General features: G+C 37.8%; 1 protein-coding gene across 1 annotated transcript in view; it reads right to left on the minus strand.

Annotated features, from left to right (window-relative positions):
• Positions 1-10,175, minus strand: part of Wdr49 (WD repeat domain 49) — a 153,836-nt gene extending 143,661 nt beyond the window's left edge. The window contains exon 1 of the mRNA XM_021196924.1: positions 9,987-10,175. Coding sequence (XP_021052583.1) covers positions 9,987-10,175 — 189 coding nt within the window. The remainder of the gene's footprint in view (positions 1-9,986) is intronic.
• Positions 10,176-19,922: the final 9,747 nt, after the last annotated feature.

The raw sequence follows: 19,922 nt of genomic DNA on the forward strand, positions 1-19,922 counted from the left end.
AGTGGGCCCCCTTTAATCACGGATACAGTTTATGGCATACCCGATAGTAGTTCAGATTGACATGTATACTTGGCATAGCGATGCCCCCAGACATGACAGAATTATTTTCAAAGAGCAGTGATTTGTTTGGTCTCGCCATGTCTGAAGGCTCCGTCTGTGTAGAACTGTTTGATGGTGGAACTGTGTGGCAGAGAGGTTTATCACCTCAGGCTATGAAGAAGGCAGGAAAAAAAGATTATGGCAAAAGGGATCAGGGCAAGGTATAACCCTAAGGACACACACCCAGTGACTTACCTTTCTAGTTAAGCCCCACGATGTACCTATTATGACCATAATATATGCCACTACATTATAACTCTATCAGGATATAGATTCATTCATTAGATCAGCATGTTTCTAGAAATGCCATCTCCAATACCCCTAAAGGATGCTTTACTAATCCTTCAGTGTTTATCAACTTAACATCTAAGAGTAGCCATTATTAGTGGTATTACTCATTATAATATATAAGCGTATAGTATAAAATGTAGACAGAATATATCCTCTGCTGTGTCACTGCCAAACATTAGAGGGCCTGAATCTAACAGTGAAGAAGCAATTGTCAAATCCTGATTTAATTTAAAACACCCTGTTGACAAAAGTTTCTTGAACTGTCCTTTTCAGAAGAGGTAAAAAAGAAGAAATCCTGAAGATTAAAGGAAACCGAGATAGCACGAATAAACTAAATATGTGATCCTAGATTTGCATCTGTGATTTTTAAAAAGATAATGTGTGAATTAAACAATATTGAGAAGTAGGGATATTTTAATGCAAGTAGGGATATTTCTCAATGCAAAGTGGCATTTTCGTTTTTTAGAAAAAACTTGCATGTTTCTAGCAGATTATGCTGAGCTAGTTAAGACTAACTCATGGTACCTGAAAGTCACTGTTAAGTAGTTGATGTAAAGTCTTTTATAAAAAATATATATAAAGTGAAAAATAAAATGTTAAAATATTGATTGTTGAGTTTACATGAAAGACTATTTCACTGAGATTACCCTCTATTCTAATGTTTGCTGTGTGTTTGATAAGTTTTAAAGGAATTTCGGAGAGGACAATTAACCTGTCCTTTTTCATTGTACCCTAACTTTAGTTTACTCAGCATGCCCAATCAGTCCACAAGTTCTGTGCATCACAGTTATAAATGTCATTTTAATCTCTTCGATCCTTTCTACTGTGACAAATCCACTGGACCAGCTTTCTAATTGACTTTCTTCTTCCTTTCTGCCTTCTTTCAATAACACTCTTATTCACATGACATTCTAAATATACACAGACTTTAAAATTGTTTTCAATTGTCAATCTTGCTGTGTACTTTCCATAATTAAAATTCTCATAGTCTTCACAATAAACCCCAGTTCCTTTAACATAGATCCTTAAAGTCCTTCCTGACATGTCTGTGGCCGTGGTCCAGTCACTCTTTAATTATATTTTGCCTTTGTAGATGAATTTGCAGACTCCTGAAAGTAGGTAACAAAATGCCCCATACTAGCCAGATGTGGTGTCGCATCTGTAATATAGCATGAGGGAAGCCAAGGGAAGAGGGTCAGGAGTTTGAGTCCAACTTAGGCAACATAAGGATTTCAAGGCTAATCTGAGATACATAACAATGTGCATTTAAATCAATCAACCAATGACTCATACTCCCTTGGTAAAATAAAGCTTTGTGTTTTTTTATTATTTTTTTATTATTTATTTATTTATTTTTACAAAAGGACTTATGTAACCCCATTCTACTAGACTGAACAATGTTCTAACTTCAGATGGCACCTTGGATGTTCCTTAAGTGAGAAGGCTTCTGGAAGACTTCTCACTGGTACAAGAAAGTACTTTCTTGTTTAACTCTGAAGTGTTTCCTGAAGGCTCATGTGTTAAAGAGATTCTTTGCCAACTGATGAGCTTTGAGAAAGTGGCTGGGTCATGGAAGCTCCATCTTCATTTGTAGATTAATCAACTGATGATCATGTACTTTTACGCATTATTTAGAGGTCATGAAAACTAAGAGGTGGGACCTAGTTGAAAAAAGTAGATCACCATGGTATGCCTAGGACAATATAGCCCCATCTTTTACACACTTTGTTTCCTGACAATCAGTAAATTATTTACTTTCCTATGTATTAACTTCTCCCATGATGTTCTAACTCTCCACAAGTCCAGAAACACAGAGCCATGTGAACATTGGTTGATATACTTGAAACTGAGAGCATCATATTCGCTGATATTCTATCACAATGACAAAAGATGACTGGTAAATCCCGTTTTTGTTTTCTTTTAAATTCAATAAGAAATCACAAAGTACCTGTAAGTTTACTTTCATCATAGTCTTCACCAAATAAAGTCTTCAATCTAAGCATTTTTCAATTGCCATATTCTCTCTCTCTCTCTCTCTCTCTCTCTCTCTCTCTATATATATATATATATATATATATATATATATATATTATATATTACTAATTATATTATATATATATATATAGAGAGAGAGAGTATATTATATATTACTAATATATATATATATATATTAGTAATACATTTTTGAAATTTATATTATGATTATGGTGATTATGATTATATTATGATTATGGTGAATCATCAATTTCCAGGCTTTCAGTGATTAGTAAGTATTAACAAACACATATATCTGCCTCATATATCTTTTAGAGCTAAGTTATGTAAGTACAGTGTAATTTGCTTATCTATGCATCCACTGATTAAGCTTGTTATAAATAATCTAGTTTATAAGCAGTTGTATATTAACATCCTGATGTGTGTGCTTCTTCTATGTATATATCCTATTTATTTATGGTATCATATGTAAATAGATATTTATTGGTTCTATCATTGTACAAGAGATAAAGGGATAATACAAATATATGAATAGATAGATAGATAGATAGATAGATAGATAGATAGATAGATAGATAGATAGATAGATGATAAATACTTCTTCCAAAAATTTTGGCAACTTACAATCTAAGCAATTGCACCTATTTTCTTGAGCTTTATGAAAAGTAAATATAGCTCATCACTTTCTACAGAATATTACTCAGCTGTTAAAAAAAAAGACACCATGAAATTTGCAGGCAAATGAATGGAACTAGGATTTAATCATCCTGAGTGAGGAAACCCAAACTCCAAATGATAATATGGTATTATTTATTCACCTATATTTTAGCTGTTAATTAAATGATAGCCAAGCTACAATCCATAGATCCAGAGAGGTTATGTAAAACAGAAGGGTTTAGGAGGGTGTAGAGATATTCCTGGGAAGTAGAATACATTTTACAGGCCAACTGAAGGGATTAGGGACAGGAAAGGGCATCAGGAGGCAGATCTCTTGGTGCTGAGGAGGGGGACTTGCAGAGCTGTGCCGATTTTTTTTTTTTTTTTTTTTTTTTTTTTGCTTCTGTGAAAAATAAGCATTTTATTCTGCAGAGGGAGCTGGGAGAGAAAAGCTCTGGCCTGTTGATTTTGTTCAGCAGGTGACAATTGATTGTCAGTAGCAGGTGGCTACTGAATGAACTTTGTACTACATAATGGAGTTATAGATTAAGCTTTGCCTGCTTACTTTCTCACCAGTCTCCATTGAGATGCCTTTAGAAAAGAAAAGCTAATACAAAGTGTAATGGGGTTTTCTTATCTTTGAATCCTTCAAGCTTTTCTCTCCAGTGATTTCATCGTAGGAGTTGTTTATTTGCTGATTGTGCATTGACTCCACATTAGAAGAGCACAGGGCCTGAACAATCTCAACTTACTGTGCTTGTTTTCTGAGTGAAGACTTCATCCTATTTGAACCTAGTTCTGTACGGCACCATCTCAAAAGAAAGTTGCCTTGGGCTGCTGGATCCCTGAGTCTCACTGGCAAGCCAGCACAGCACCAGGGAGACTGCCAAGAAAGAAGTTAGCCCAGCAAGCTTCTACCAAATCTATGAACTGTTGTAGCTGGTGAAGGACCAGTCCTGCGGATGCAAAGCTGCATCTTCATGATACATGGCAACAATGGACTATCAATAGGAGTACCAGTCCAATGTTGAGCACATGGCAGAAGGCAGGGGCATCAAACCAGATCAATGACTCATTACAATCAACATTCGCAAGTTAAGCTCTTAGGACAAAAGGGTATATTCTATGACACACTATGACACATCACAGCTTCTACTTCAAGATTTTGTTTTTATTTGGTTTGTTTTGATTAATTTGGTTTAGTTTGATGCTGTGTTGTTTTATTGTTTTGTTATCTTTGGGGAGAGGCCACAATGTTGGAGGGTGGATACAGAAAGATAGAGAAATGTGTGAGGTTGGGGTGTATAATGTATAATTCATAAAGAAGTAATGTTAAAATGTTTTAAAAATGATATTGACTAAGGAATAACAGCCAAGGTTATTCCTTGGCCTCTACATACACACATGCATACCTGTCAATATATGTGCACCTACACATACTTGAACATGAAAATTCATACATATACACACATATGTAAAGAAAAGGAAGAAAAAGTAAAGATGATGCACAGCATGGGCAAATGTTAGACAACAGTAGTTATGGCAGAGCCAAGCCTGGACTAGAATGAATGAGCCAGGGGCTGAAGCAAACCTGGGTACCAATAGAAGCAATTCAGTACTCAACCCAGAGTTCCAGGTATGCTGGGTGAAATATAGATCCAAATCAAACAGAAAAGGGAACAGCCATAAGCCAAGACAGAAAGTTCTGTCACATTTAGGTACACTAAAAAGAATATAAGGAAAAGAAGTGCCTGGACACCTTACAGTCAGGTCTCAAAAGAATCTCACCTTACATAGAGCATCTTTTGGGCTTTTCAAAGAAATCTCCTTTCCCTTGGACGATAATCTCCACGTCTCCTCATTCCTATAGAACCAGTAGCCATAACCACTCTCTGTCATACAATTTTTGGTTTTTGAAGTTCCAAAGAAAATGTAAAATAGGGTTGACATCAAAATAATATAAGATTCCAGAGTGTGCTATTTCTCTAAAAATTTCAAGCTCTGCAGAAAAGTTGGAGCAAAGACACTTTACAGTTCTATGAATAATCCTAGCTCCACTCACTTCTGGCTGATGTGTAGCCATTTGACACCATCACTGGAAAGAAAGCAAAACTATATGCTCCCTTTAGTCCTTCTACGCCATCCACTTCTTTGTTCCAAAGAGGATCAAGGCATCAATTAAAACTCTTTGTAAGCAAATAAAATGTGAAATAAGAGAAAATGATACCTTTGTATTCTCTGTGAAGATTCATTTGTAGAACTCTCATTTCCTACCACAAATGGAGAATACAGGAACATAATGGCAAGTGTCATTTGGAAGGTGAATTCCCTTTAGATAACATGAGTTAGAATCGAGACAACTTGAGATGCTATGTGGTTCAACCTCTGCTGATCAAATGTATAACATATAATGTTTATTTAGATCTTTTCCTGTGAGGGAAGCACTGCTTTAAATACTTATACTTCACCTACTTATGACAAAAACCCAATTTCCCCATGTTATCAATAAAAGAACTGAGGCACAGAGACACCAGTTTGCATACATTGTAAGTGGCAAAGCTGCTCAGCCAGTCTGACTTGCAGAACTCAAACATAGTGATAATTATATCTTGTCTATACTATTGTATAATGGGGATTATGTCATAATTTGTTCCTAAATGTTATTACTACAACTAAATAGTATTATGGTATAGGCTATTTAACATAGATTAATGTAAAATATTTAATGTCCATTCATAGACCTTAACAATTCCTTTCTCCCTCTCCCTCTCCCTCTCCCTCTCCTTCTCCCTCCCTCCCCTTCCCTTCTTCTCTTCCCTCCTTCCCTTCCTCCTTCCCTCCCTTCCTCCTCCTCCTCCTCCTCCTCCTCTTCCTCCTCCTCCTCCTCCTCCTCCTTCTCCTCTCCCCTCCCCTATGTGTGTGTGTTTGTGTTATACTTTCAGGTGCTCATGCCCCTTTGTGCACATGCATGTGGAGACTAGAGATTCAATGTCTTCTTCAGTTGCTTTCACTTTTAAAACAAGGTTCCTGGACCAAACCAAACTGGAACCCAGGCTGTGAACAGCTCATGACTGCACCCGATGTCCTTGACTGGAGGTAGAGCAAAGGCTCCCAGGACAGGAGCAACAGTCTCAGGGAAGATGGAGGAAAAGGTCACAAACCAGCAGGGCTCAGTGACACCCTCATGTGTGCAATATTATGAAGNTCCAGTCCTGGCCAGGTTTTCTGATTGGGACCTGGAGATGGAGATTTGATGAGAAGTGTTTGTTGTACCATTTCTTACAAAACAAAGCACCTTATGGAGGCTGGAAAGGAAACCTGTCCTTGTCACTGTGCCAAGACTACATGGAGAGATGCAGAATAGAGATGGTTTTCAGAACAAATAAAGCTTACTTTGGGAATTGTCTTCGATAAAAAAAAAAAAAAAAAAAAAAAAAAAAACCAAAAACAAGGTCTCACTCTCTCTGAACGTGAAGCCTACGTATTTAGCTGGACTGACTGGCCATGGAGCCCTGCCTCCAGTTCCTCAGCACTGGAATAACAGGTGATCGTCACTGTGCCCGTTTTTATGTAGGTACTGGGGATCAAACTCATGTTCTCCTGCCTGTGTGTCTCCCCAGACCCTCACTGCTAATAAAAAAACAAATTGTTATATGTTGATTTTTTTCTGTTTCATTTTAAAATAACAATTTATTTATTCATTCATTCATTCATTCATTCATTCATTCATCTATTTATTTATTTATCTATCTATGTGTGTGCATGTGGGCAGCATGTACCACAATACACAGGGGGAGGTCAGAGGATAACTTTGTGGAATTGGTTTTCTCTGTCCACCTTTCATGAATTTCAGGGGTCGAATTCAGGTCTCTATGATTCTCCAGGCAAGGACCTTTACTTGCTAAACTGTCTTGCTAGCTTTTGCTTTATTTTTGTTTGTTTGTTTTTGTTTTATGTTTGTTTGTTGATTTTGTTTGTTTGTTTGTTTGTTTTTGAGACTAGTCCACTTTAAAAGCTCTTGTGTATAAGTCTCCCCAGCACCAGGACAAACAACAGCTGGTTTTTAATGTGATTCTCCCCCCCCTACCCCCATCCCAGTACAGGTGACCTAGCCAAGGTGACCAGACAAATGGTCTCCTCTGAATATTACCTCCAATCTCTGTTTTTTTAATTTATCCATTGCTTGTTTTTAAGGGAGGTGGAGTTTGGTTAATGCCTGACAGCTCTTCAGATTCAAGTAAGCAGACTTTACACAAGCAAACCATAATACAAAATAAATGAATCTCAGGAGAGCCTGGTGTTTCTCCTGTGAATGGATGTCACATGCTAGGCTTTAGAGTGCTTGGCTGAAGAAATGCCTGGGGACATCTCCTTGTGTGGTACATGGTTCTACAGCTGTGGATGATGGGATGGATTCCATCAAAGGCATCTCATGTGTCACCCTCTCTACATTCCCCCCTTATCTGCTCCTGACACTAAGCCCTGGCTGTGCACCTGATATCAGGTGATTCCTTACTGTCTACTGACTGTGTGAAGGATGCAAGCCCTTCCTGTCTTTTCCTGAAAGTACACCTGTGTTTCTCCATTTTAAAAGGAAAACTGTCATAGATTTCCAATGTGTGTGAAAATTTGGAATTTCATTCTCTCTTGTTTTCCAGTCTCTGCACTTTTTTTCATCTTGCAAATTTCAAAATAAATGGTCAGTCTTTTAAAGATTTAAAATTACACAAAAAAAAGCCCTCAAACTTCCCTTGGATGTTGTAGTTTGGATTTGGTTCACTCACAACTATCCTGCGTTTCAAATGGTTCCCCACCATTCAGTAGCAGTTTCGTTAACACATCTACTTTATAACACCTTAACTCTTGTATAGACTTCATTATTCAAATTGTTTGTGTTCTCAGCACCAGAACAAAACTGCCACATTTCTGTATATTCTGGAGCCAAAGCTGTTATAATCTGCTGCTCTATTTTCTTGATTGTCCTCAAGTTGTTAAAATGATTTCAGTGACTATCAAAACATGCCAAATTCATCTAGGGCAGTAAGCATGAGATACACTGGAATCTTTCAGACAAATGGGGTTAGATGAATAGCAAATATAGAAAGATTAAAAAATAAAATGCAGTGTGTCTGGTGTTACTAAATATGATAGATTTGTAACACAGAAAGGATTGAAACTTGTGTATGTAGATTCTGAATTGTTTTACAAAGAAGTGTCAAGGCTGGGTGTGATGGCACATGTCTTTAATCCCAGCACTTAGAAGGCAGAGGCATGCGAATTTCTGAGTTCGAGGACAGCTTGGTCTACAGAGTGAGTTCTAGGACAGCCAGGGCTACACAGAGAAACCCTGTCTTGAAAAACAAAACAAAAGAACAAACAAATAAAAACCAAAGAAGTGTCAAGTATATTTTTAACAGTAAATGCCTTTGTTAAGCTAATTTAGTTTTAATTTGCTCTGTGTGTGTGTGTGTGTATCTCTGTATCTTTGTCTCTGTCTCTGTCTCTGTGTGTGTGTGTGTGTGTGTGTGTGTGTGTTTGTGTATATGTGTGCACACGCACATGCACACATGCCCATAGAGGCTAGAGGCACCAATCCTTCTAGAGCTAGAGTTATGGGTAATGTTTGAGGTACCTTACATGAACCTGAACTCAGGTCCTCTGGTAGAGCTTTACTGAAGAGCCATCTCTCTAGCTACCACATCTATTTATTTTTACTTTGTGGTAGATAAAGGTTAAAATGTTTGCCAATTACAGTTCAGTATAATTGCTAGATTTCATGTTTTATTAATTTTAACATTAAATTCCAAAACATTATATGTCTACTTTCAATTAATACAGGCACTCCAAGCACCTCCTGGAAGCACTCATGCAGCCCTGAGATCACATCTTAGCAAGTATAATGAAGCAGAATGGATGTAGGTTTCTGTCTGTGTAAATTCCATGGCTCTGAACAGTGTTCCTCCTGTATGCATTGCACCTTAAATTTCACTTTGAAGTATGTTATTCAATTCATATAGCAGCATAATTATGAATTAATTATGAAAGAAGAGGGAAATTGATCAGCTGTGGTTTATTTTCTATGTAGAATTAAAACAGAAACCTCAAATTTTGCTTTGATTTGCGTTAGTCCAGGAGAGCATAAGAGACATGAGGGGTGGGTCCCCTGTAGGACTGTAGGGCCTCACAGTGTCCATGTCATCCTTGAAAGGGGATATGTCATTCAGAGGGAGGCAGAAATAAATTTTCACAAACTGGGCTCATATATTTGCATGTTTCTAGTTCTCCTGTGTGTCAAGTTCAAGGACAGATATTTACCAGGGGATTAATTTAGTCATCTGGGTTTTATAAATCATAAGTATACATTTTACTTTTTTGGTAAAAATATATTAATTTCTAAAAAATATGCAATAATAAATTGTACCTTTTTATAGTGGTGACAATTTTATGTAGCGTTTTCAAATTAATTGATAGTGTTTGTCCCAGAAAAATGAATTAAAGGAGAATGCTACTAAGCACTTGGTGTTAACCTTGAGTGTGACTATTTCAAGTCCCTGCTTTGACTATTACAATATATTGAAGTGTGTGTGTGTGTGTGTGTGTGTGTGTGTGTAGATAAACATATATACCTACAAATATGTGGACGCCATAGATCATTTTTTAGGGTACATTCACCATATATGTTGAGGCAGGGGCTCTCACTTGGACTGGCTGACTCAGTGACTATGCAGATAGCATGGCCAGTGAGCCCCAGAAATTATGTCTACTTCTTCAGTACTGGAATTTCCATACAGGTGCTAGGTATCAAACTCAGGTCTTCATACTCATGTAGCTGACACTTGGTTAACTGAACTGTCTCTTAGGCATGATATTATGGTATATTTCAGCAAAAGTACATATTTCATGTTAACAGCCCAAATCCTCTGGTCAGTAAGCCTAGCATTTACCTCAAAGACCTGTTGCATCTTCACAAAGTCCTCCACACCGAGCTTGTTTTCAAAGAGGTCTGTCCCATAGTCTTCACTTGCAGTAAGACCTTCTGTTTTCTCAAGGCGTGTTGGCTCTGACCGAGGCCCCATATTCAATCCAAGTGCAGCATCAGGATAGTTCCTAATAACTTCACCCCTCTTCATCATCCTTCAACTCTCTGCGTTTGTTTCTCTTGTTACTGCTTCAATATGTGCCTTTGAAATGGAGTCCGACTTAGAATACAATTTAAAATGAAAGTCCCGACCATATAATTAGGAGGCAAAAACCATTGAACCAAGATGGGAAAAATGAAACCCTTTTATACCATCACTTACTTGAAACCACAGTTTGTTTTCAAGACCTCCACCTCTGCTCTTCCTTCTCTGTATCACCTGGACTGATCAGAAATGTGTCAGGCTTTCCCCTTCTTCATACTGACTAGGAAACCCCTTGTGGTCCACATTTTATTGCATTAGAAAGCAACTTCTTCCCATCTCTTTGACTGACCTTTCTGGCTTTCATCCTTTTCGGCTACAGTTTTTCATCTGGGGGTGTTCATCGACACAGGTGCACAGCTTCAAAGTCCCTCTCACTCAGTGAAGTTCTTGCATCCAAAGGCCACTGTCCCAGCAATATGGAGTTGTTTGTTTTCTCTGGCCTGGTGCTTTTGTGTGTTTCCTGGCAACCAGTATCAAGCCAGCTGAGTTTCCCTTTCCTACCCCGTGCCTACCCAATGACTGAACTGAAGATTTGAGTGTTTAATGTAAGTTTTGTTATGTTTTAGAAAAATAGTGCACTCTACTAATTTTTTATTAAGTCATGTCCTCCATTATTTAAAGACATCCTTGGCATATATCTTTGATGAAGCATGGCTATATGATCAGGCAAAGGAAAGAGAATGACATTCAAGAATTTTATACTTCCCACTCACAACGTATCTTACTTTTATTTAATTTATTTTATTTAATAAAATTATTATTTTTGTCATCAGTTACATGTGCATATTGTAAGGATAACTCGGAGAAGGTTTCAACCTATTAAAATCTAAGGAATAGCAGAACAAATATCATTACCTGATAAACATTTTACTACATTGATACATTTATCTGTACCATCACCAGTTCAGATAGTAAACATGAGAAGTGGGGGAGCAGTAACTGATGGTTGTTGTTGTTGGTGGTGGTGGTGTATTGTTTGTATCGTGTTTTCTATTGTTTGTGTTTTTATTTTGTTTTGGGGGTCACTGTTGTGTTCTATTTTCCAGGAACTACACTTGGAAATTTCCATTCCTTCTTTTAACCAGACTCCATACAACTTTACCAAGCATATAATCTCCATTCTAGGAGGGATGTGACAACTTATGGTTAGTTATTAAGATGTAGAACATAGAGAGTGGCTCCCGAGCATCAGCCCTGTGTTTCAGGTGGTTATTTTGCATTCTATTTTCATCTTCTTGAAATGAAGAGCTGGCAGGAGGCCTTCACTGAGATCTGGCTCAGCTTTGAGGGTGAACTGACTAGCAAGACCCAGGGATATTTCTATTTCCTGATCCATTTATCCAGGACTGGTGTTATAGCTTTTGTTGCCATGCCCAGCTTTGCCTGTAGGTTCTGAGTATCAAACGCAAGGCTTGGACTGGTAAAGTAAGCAGTTTACCAATAGAATTGTCCCTTCATCCACAACCTTTACCTCTTTTGGATTAGGCTTTCTTACGAACTAGAAAAGCATTTTTGAGACTCTAGTCATGAATGGCACTAAGTTATCTCACATGTGAACAAATTTTGTCTTCCTACCATTTTAGAGGGTGAGTTAATAATAGTTTTTATCAGCTAGATCATGAGTGTTTGGGGAAAATATTTTATAATGATATTCTGCAAAGTTAAGCTTTGTTCTGTAGCAGACACTAATGAGAGAGAGGAGAGGGAATAGAAAAAAAAAAAAAACTATCTGTGAAGCTTCACCAGAAAAAGCAGGTATCCCACTGGCTGATAATGCAAAAATCTCTAATTATTTTAAGACCATTAAGCTGCCTGGCCTACTTAGTTTCCATAAAGATGCATCTCTGAGCGTGTTCATTAGTAAGACAAGAATGTGTAATGAGCAACTAAATAATTCTCCTAGAAACTAATCAATTAATACAGTTGTCTTTCTGGAAAATAATGACAGCAGAAATCATTCTTAATGGTAAAGTCTTAAATGGCTGTAATATTCTTTATGGTCCTATGGGTAATTTTCAGGTTACATTTCTATAGTACTGTAAAATCTATAACTGAACTCTGTACTACTTAATTTGACCTCCTTCACGATTTGCTGTGAAAATTACAACTTTATAAGGAACATCAGAATGAAGTCTATGTGCTCAGTGTTGACACTTAGCTAAGGCAAATGACTTAGAAAACAATAGTGGCTTACTTCTTCCAAAGAGATAGGTGAATCTTCATCAGCATAGTAAAGCATCTGGTAACTAAGGACCAAATTGGCTAACATGTCTACTTGTCTTTGCTTCCTTTGAAATCTTGGGCCAGAATGACTTTTTCCACTAAGAATATACCTTCTATGTAGTCGCCTCCCTACAGTCCAGTCCACACTCAAACCCCTGTGCTTTTTCTTCCCTGTAATTACTCTGCAGTGTGGCTATATAGAGCTTCCTCATCTCTCTAGTTTCCTCATGCTTTGTTGTTTTTCTCTTTGGGCTGGAGTCACTTTACCTTCCCCTAGGTTTCTCTTCCCATATCCTCATTGCAAATTATCCCAAGTTGAAGCTGCTTCTTCTCTGGGCCTGAAGCAGAGGAAGTTAATTCCCTACTATCTTCTTGTCCCACAACCTATGCCTTCCCAACATGACCCCACTGTTCATATAGTTTAAAATAAGCTTTCTCCCAGAGTTCATGGTAAAGCATAGGCTCAACCTCAGCATCTTTTTAGTCCTTGGGTAAATGTTAGTTTCTTCACTCCTCTGTTCTGGGTCTTCCAGATACTATTAATTACTCTGTTTATTTTTATACATTAACCATAATAGTAGTTTCTTTGTCTATATCATAATAGAGCTATCTGTGTCTCTCTTTCCTACTAGTATAACACCTTCAGAACAAGACTTTACCTCAGGAATCCCGGTGACCTTACATTGCCCTTCAAAAAGCTGCTCACCAACCACACAACAGCACAGTGATGTGTGCCCATCCTTAGACCAGCATGAACAAGAACAACATGACCTATAAGTTACAAATCATCAAGGGGTCCTGTGCACAGATGGCACTGAGTCAGGGAAAGAGGCATAATCTGATCAAAAGAGAAACAATACTTGAGATGCTGTGGTTTTGATGGTTGGTCGTTGACAATCACCTTGAATTTAGACGTCCTATAAAAACACCTCTGAAAGGATTTCTGGGAGACTCCCAGATAGGATTAGTTGAAGGATGAGCTTGATGCTATCCCTGCAAGATAGTTAGTATTTTATGTTTTTCTCATCACTAGTTCATTTAATCTCAAACTGCATAACCATATTTGGACCAGTACAGTGATGCTAAGAACATTACATAGATCATTCATTCAGTTCTCTTGCAAGCCCAATGGTATGAGCTCTACAACTGCCACCAGCTTTCTGTGAAGAAACTGAGTCATACACAGTTAGGAGTCATGTAACAAAGAAGCTCCAGGACTGGAATGAGTTCAAAACTAGACCTTTCACTGTCCTTCCTCCTTAAAATCTCCAGAAAGAATAACCTGTTAAAAGCCACAATAAATCCCAATCCAATTTAGGAGGTAAGAAGATACAAAAAGTAAAGGAACATGAAAGTAGACACTGAATAATAAGGTAAAAGTGCTTGGTTAGAATTCAAAGTCAGGTCACGTTCAAGGCTTGACTCTTATTTTCAGTCCTATAATCACAGGCAGGTTAAATCAAAATGATGATACTGTTTAACGTATAGAATCATTTCCTAGGCTTCGGTGGAAAACTATAATGAACACTGAAGTATATATTGTAAGCATACTGTACAATGAGGCAGTATCAGCAACGAAATAGCATCTTTCCTCTAACTTTGGGGAGATAAGGTAGGATTTTTTTGTTGAGGGACTGGAACATTGCAATTGAAAGCCTGCACGCAGCCAATTTATCCTCATCAGGGCATGCCATGTCTACATGGAGGGAGATTCTGTAACAATTTTCATTGCTTCTAGGAAGGTCTAATGTCTAAAGATATCCCAGAGAGCGGTGCTTTATCAGTATTTCAAGATTAGTCATGATGAAAAGTGTGTGGGGAGAAGGCGTTATCACTTTGAAAAATCATCTTCATCTTTAGCATTAGGCAGAGATAATGGCCACTGTAGCAGTCTTTCCTGAGATCAAGTCTGCTTGACACTCTGAATAATTTTTAGATATACTGGAGGACACCTTTATGCATGTATATAATGCAGGCTCATCACATTCATCTTTCTGATGGCACTTTCTGATCTTATCTTTCTCCCACACCACCAACCCCAACCTTTCTTCAACCTTTGCACTTTCATGTCTTTTTTGTTTTGTTTCTGCTTTTGCTTTGTAAGCTATTGGGTTTCACTAGGATCTCTCCTATGGCATTTGTGTGAAACTACCCACTGAAGCATGAGTAACTAACTCACCAGCAGCTCCAGCACTGAAGATAATGATTTCCATTCCTGCAGGAACCCTGGATTGCCATTAGTTTCCCTGGGTGTAGCCCTACGAGCCCCACCTCCACCTATAACTGTTTAATGGCTCAGTCTTATGCAATGTTTGTGCAGGCAACCACAGCTGGGAGTTAATGAGCACCCTGGCTGTGCCCCACCCAGAAGACAGAGCTTTTTATACACTGCCATTTGGCTCTTACATTTTTTTGCCTGTCTAAAAATGTTTAATAAAAATATGCATAATGCATTATAACTATAGCCAGTTAGAATATGACCCTCTTAGACTAGTGTAACACAAACCACTGGTCTGATTTGTTTTGTTCTGTTTTGTTTATGTTTAGAATCACAAACATTATTCTACATTGGAGGTGGGTTTAACGCTACATGAGTTTACTAAACGGAGTAGACTCAAGTGGAAATATACTGAAATAGAAAAGATACATGGCGAAGACAGAGATAGAGAAACATAAACACATACCACACACAAGCTTGTATGCCAAGCACACAAACAGAAAGATTGTTTACTGAGTGAAATTTTTAATACAAAATAGGTTACAGAAAGAGCAGCATATTGCCATTAAATATATTCTTTAAGTCAATTTTACAGCCTTTGTTTTTAATGTCTCTTTTTCAGTGTTTCTTTTCTTCTCTACTTACTATTAAAAAAGATAAAAGAAAAAGAACTCACCCCAGCCCACTGTCTTATGAAAAATGCTGCCATTTCACCTTTGTTTATGGCAGAAATTCTGTGTAAGAAAGAAAAGAAAAAAAGGCACAATAAAGGGGAATTCAAAACTTGTAAAAATCAAAGTTCTGAAGCAAACTGCCCTTTAGAAGATTGAAAGCCATAGTCCCAGGAAAGAACAGCACCACAATAAATGCTTCCCCTGGAACACGGTGCTCCTGAACACAGTGCTTCTAATTGAGTACCCAGGAGACTAGGGCTCTATTTTTTCATGGTGGGAGCAGTGATTGTAAAATTAATATTGGAAACTCACCCGAAGTCAAGTTGTTCCTGGCATAGTTAGAGAAGTCATCTTCGAAAATGCAGATGGTGCTTTTGAAAGCATTGTCTCCGCCAAAATGCTGCCACAGAAAACATGTTTCAATTACTCCATGCATTTTGATTTTCTACTTTTCAAGATAATATCTTCCCACTGTCTGAAGAAATATGAGATTCTTTTGGGGAAAGCCATAAAATTTCCCTCTGGAGTTAGACAGGGGACATACATGTTCAAAGCCAAAGACAGGAATACCAATGGTATTTTCGTCTCCACTGATGATGGAGGCAGCAGTTATTTCGGCAGAAAGCTCATCCATCTATTGAGAAAACTTAGCAGTGGAGATGTTCTGCCACACAGCCTTACCACAGTGGGTTATTAAAATTTGGAAAGTAAGGTAATTCTTTAATTAAGTAAGAAACAATGCATGGATTTGACAGTAAAGAAAGGTATAAACTTAAGGGAATCACTTAAATTTCTGTCTCCAGAATCTTCTTGAGTAAAATTTAAAACTTAAATAACAGTATCCCTAAGGCTCATACAAGTAGTTACATCATAAATCAGGAAAGAGGAAGCACAAGAGTGCTCTGAGCAATGCCTGATAAAGCAAGCTGCTCTGTTCCATGCAATGGCATTGCATGTACCGTTGAAGTATGAAGATAGCATAACTGGGCCAAGTAGTGGGAGTGGGTGGGTAGGGGAGCAGGGGCGGGGGGGTATAGGGAACTTTCGGGATAGCATTTGTAATGTAAATAAAGAAAATAAAATAAATAAATAAATAAATTATGCTTCCCTAGAAAACCTAATACAGAATTTAAAAAAAAGATAGCATAACTAAGCATTGCCAGGAAATTTTAAAGATAGTAGATGATATCATAATGTAGACCAAGCATGAATCTGTCACTCACACATCTGTTATATCAGCCAAGCTCAGCCATGCACTGCCTGCTTCTGGTGTTGGAAGAGTAGTGGAATTTTAGCACTTGCTTGTATTAAATGTATTTCTCAAAGGAATGCAAATTGTGTTCATCTGCTTACTCATTAGTCATTCATTTTCCTATATGTTGTTTAAGCATTCATTAGGATAAGTCTACCAGGTAAGATGAGCTGAGGATTGTTGTACACTGCTACAGGAATTCAGTGACGTGCTATCCAAGGAGGAGTGCACAGGGGCTCCTATACTACAGTTGCAAAGTTAGGAAAGGATGATACATAGAGTGACATTTTACATATAGCAGAACTCAAAGGGTGATTAGGTAGGAGGAAGACCAGAAACAGAAGGAAGAAGGATTATGCAGAGGAAATGGTCTTTGTTATGATATAAAAATGACAGTTTTCATGATAGATAGTGCCAGATTCAAGTTTAGACTGTAACATGAGGCTATGCATTGGAAAGTCTGAACTGATCATTGGTTTCCCAGCAGTTCAATCTTAGGTAGATTTGAAAATGACCCAGGCAGTTTTGAAAGATCCACTGTTTAATCCCATCCTAGAGAAATTACATAAAATCTATCTCTGCAGGTGGAATTCAGACATGAGCAGCTTTTAAAGCACCTTAAATATTTCATGTGTGCAGTCACAACCCTGACTACTAGGTTGAAGGGAACCTGGCCTGATAGTAGGAATAACAAAGAAGAGGAAGGAAAGAACGATGGAATAGACACGAACTATGACCTTATCCTCACGGCTCTACTGTGCATGCTCAAAGAACAATGTGTTCTCTTCTATAGATAAGCACTGTATCTCAGAGCTCTACCCCTTGTTTTGGTTTCTGGGGGCATTTTATTAGAGGAAAGTATTGAGTTAGAAATCATTATTTTACAACTATCTTCAGTAAAAATTGATCCAGGAAAAATGGTTATCAATGGATGAAGGTTTCTCAGGAAATAAAATATTTTCAGCATCTCAATGTAGCTCCCCAACAGTTTGCTTACAATTAGAGGATAGAAAGAGCTTGACATTTTAGGGGTTACCGAAGGGAACACCACCAGTGATAGGCTAAACTGGCATTATGTACATTCAAATATGAAATACTTGAAGATACCTAACATCATCCTCAATAACCCTGTAAAAGTACCTGAGAAGGAATAAGTATAAGGGTTAGAGCTGGAGAGGAGTGCTGCAAAATAATTACTTTGGGACATGATAGGACCGCTGCACTCATGGGCTCACAGTATACAGTGTATAAAGATCAACCCAAAAGATCAACCCAGTCAAAGTTCAGCAAAAATAGGGTGAAGCTCACAAAGCCCTACATCTGCTGAGGAGCCTTTGCAGCTGAAGGCTTCCAAAGTAGGGAAGAGTCTGTTTTCTTCAGGAATGTGGTCCCTTGTAGGTTACTCAATCTCCAGTGCACTACACGATGCGACATAAAGACACACCAATATGATTCATGGTTTATGAAAAATAGAAGTGAAGTTTTGACAAGGTCTGGTGGGAGGGAGGCCTGGCAGAAACTGGAGGGAAATTAAATGATTGAAAGGATAAAAATATAAAGTACAGTCTTTACATGTATGAGAATATCAATAAAATAATATCTATAACCAAATGGAACCAAGAACGGATAAGCAGGCAGGTCAGACTCTATAAAACACACGTTGTCTTTGAAAAAGTCAGTGATAGCAAAACGTTGAAGAAAACTTGAGACTGAACATATCTTGGAGATATGATGGATTCATGAATCTGGAATGACTACTGAGAGGGTATGGGAACAATTGGAGTAGGAGTGGGAAACCCACAGAGACACACACACACAGATACACACACACACACAAACACAAACACACACACACAGAGTAATGATGTTAGGATAAGGGTAATGATACATGATAGAATATTTTCAACAGATAATAATAATAATAAATAGAAAAGTATTAATAAATTCACACATGTTTATTATTACACTATTCTGTTATTTTTTCACAATTTGTTTTATGATTTAATTTTTTTAACTTTAAAGTAGAAAAAAAAAAAAGAAGCAGATTTCAGCATTTGGCTTGCAGCCTTTGTGGCAACCATAGACACCTAGCTGAGGCACTGAGTATAGCCTCAATGAAGAAGATGTTTGGCTCCTCTCAGTTTGGCTTTCATAACTGGGAGTCTCTGAATGCCGTCTGCCCCTGCCGAGGCATCCTTCACTTCATGGTCACTCTCTGTATCTAGTCTATTATTCAGCACAATATGCATTTTATTAACACTGGCTATTCATTCCCTCATGAGTATGGCAACAATGGAGAGCAGATGCTTGACCCACTTCAGTCCTATAACCAATCTTCATTTTCCCGTGTCCAGAACACTTAAGCTCCTTCAGATTCCTTGGACTTAATGTAGTAAGAGGGATTTTCATAAAAGTCCAAATGCCTAAGCATTTCTGAAGCTTGAAGAAAGGCTTTTGAGCCTAAGGTGAGCACTCTCGATGCTCTGAGAAAAGTTTGAATTCACTCCCTAACATTTCTCTTTCCTCTCTAATCTGCTACCAAAAAAAAAAGTACTCATATTTTGTGCAGGTCATTGTGCCCACAATGAGTAAAGACCAAGTGCTTGCCAGGTTCTTTACAGGTAGAAAGGACCACAATGCACAGCTCTGGCTAATGGAAATAAACATACCTGGAAGATGTTGGGAACCAAGAAGAGCTGTTGTTTTATTTAATATGAAGGAAAGGTGATTGTTCTTCCCTTTGCTAACATATGGATGTGATGCCTGTCATAGCTGAGAGTAAGATCTTAAGACTCATAGAATGTCATCATTTAACCATTTAATCACCAGTGACAAGTGTCTTCCTCTTATTCTTTCTGTGTGAATAACAGCTACCAAATTAAAGAGTAAGGGGGGAGTTAAGCAGAGGGCTTAACTCGGACATGGCAAGAGGAAAGGAAGGGAGGGGGAAGGCAGGGAAAGTGTATTTTAATTAGAAATGTATCAGATAAAAATAATAACTATAGTAATACTAATAAAATCAAGTTTTCAGTCAAAAACTCATTCTGTTCATTTAAATATTACTAAGTATTGTTACCTGTAATCTAATACTACAGTAACCAATTCAAGCAATTATATACATACAGATCATCATTCATAATAAAGTTATGGCTGTAATGATTTTCTTGTATTTCAGTGTGTTTTGTATTTCAAACCTATCAGAAGCATCTAAGCATTTCTGAGGCTTTTGAGAAACTTCCTTCCTTCCTTCCTTCCTTCCTTCCTTCCTTCCTTCCTTCCTTCCTTCCTTCCTTCCTTCCTTCTCTCTCTCTCTCTCTCTCTCTCTCTCT

This window comes from Mus pahari, chromosome 4 (genome assembly GCF_900095145.1).
Source record: "Mus pahari chromosome 4, PAHARI_EIJ_v1.1, whole genome shotgun sequence".
NCBI classification, from domain to species: Eukaryota; Metazoa; Chordata; class Mammalia; order Rodentia; family Muridae; genus Mus; species Mus pahari.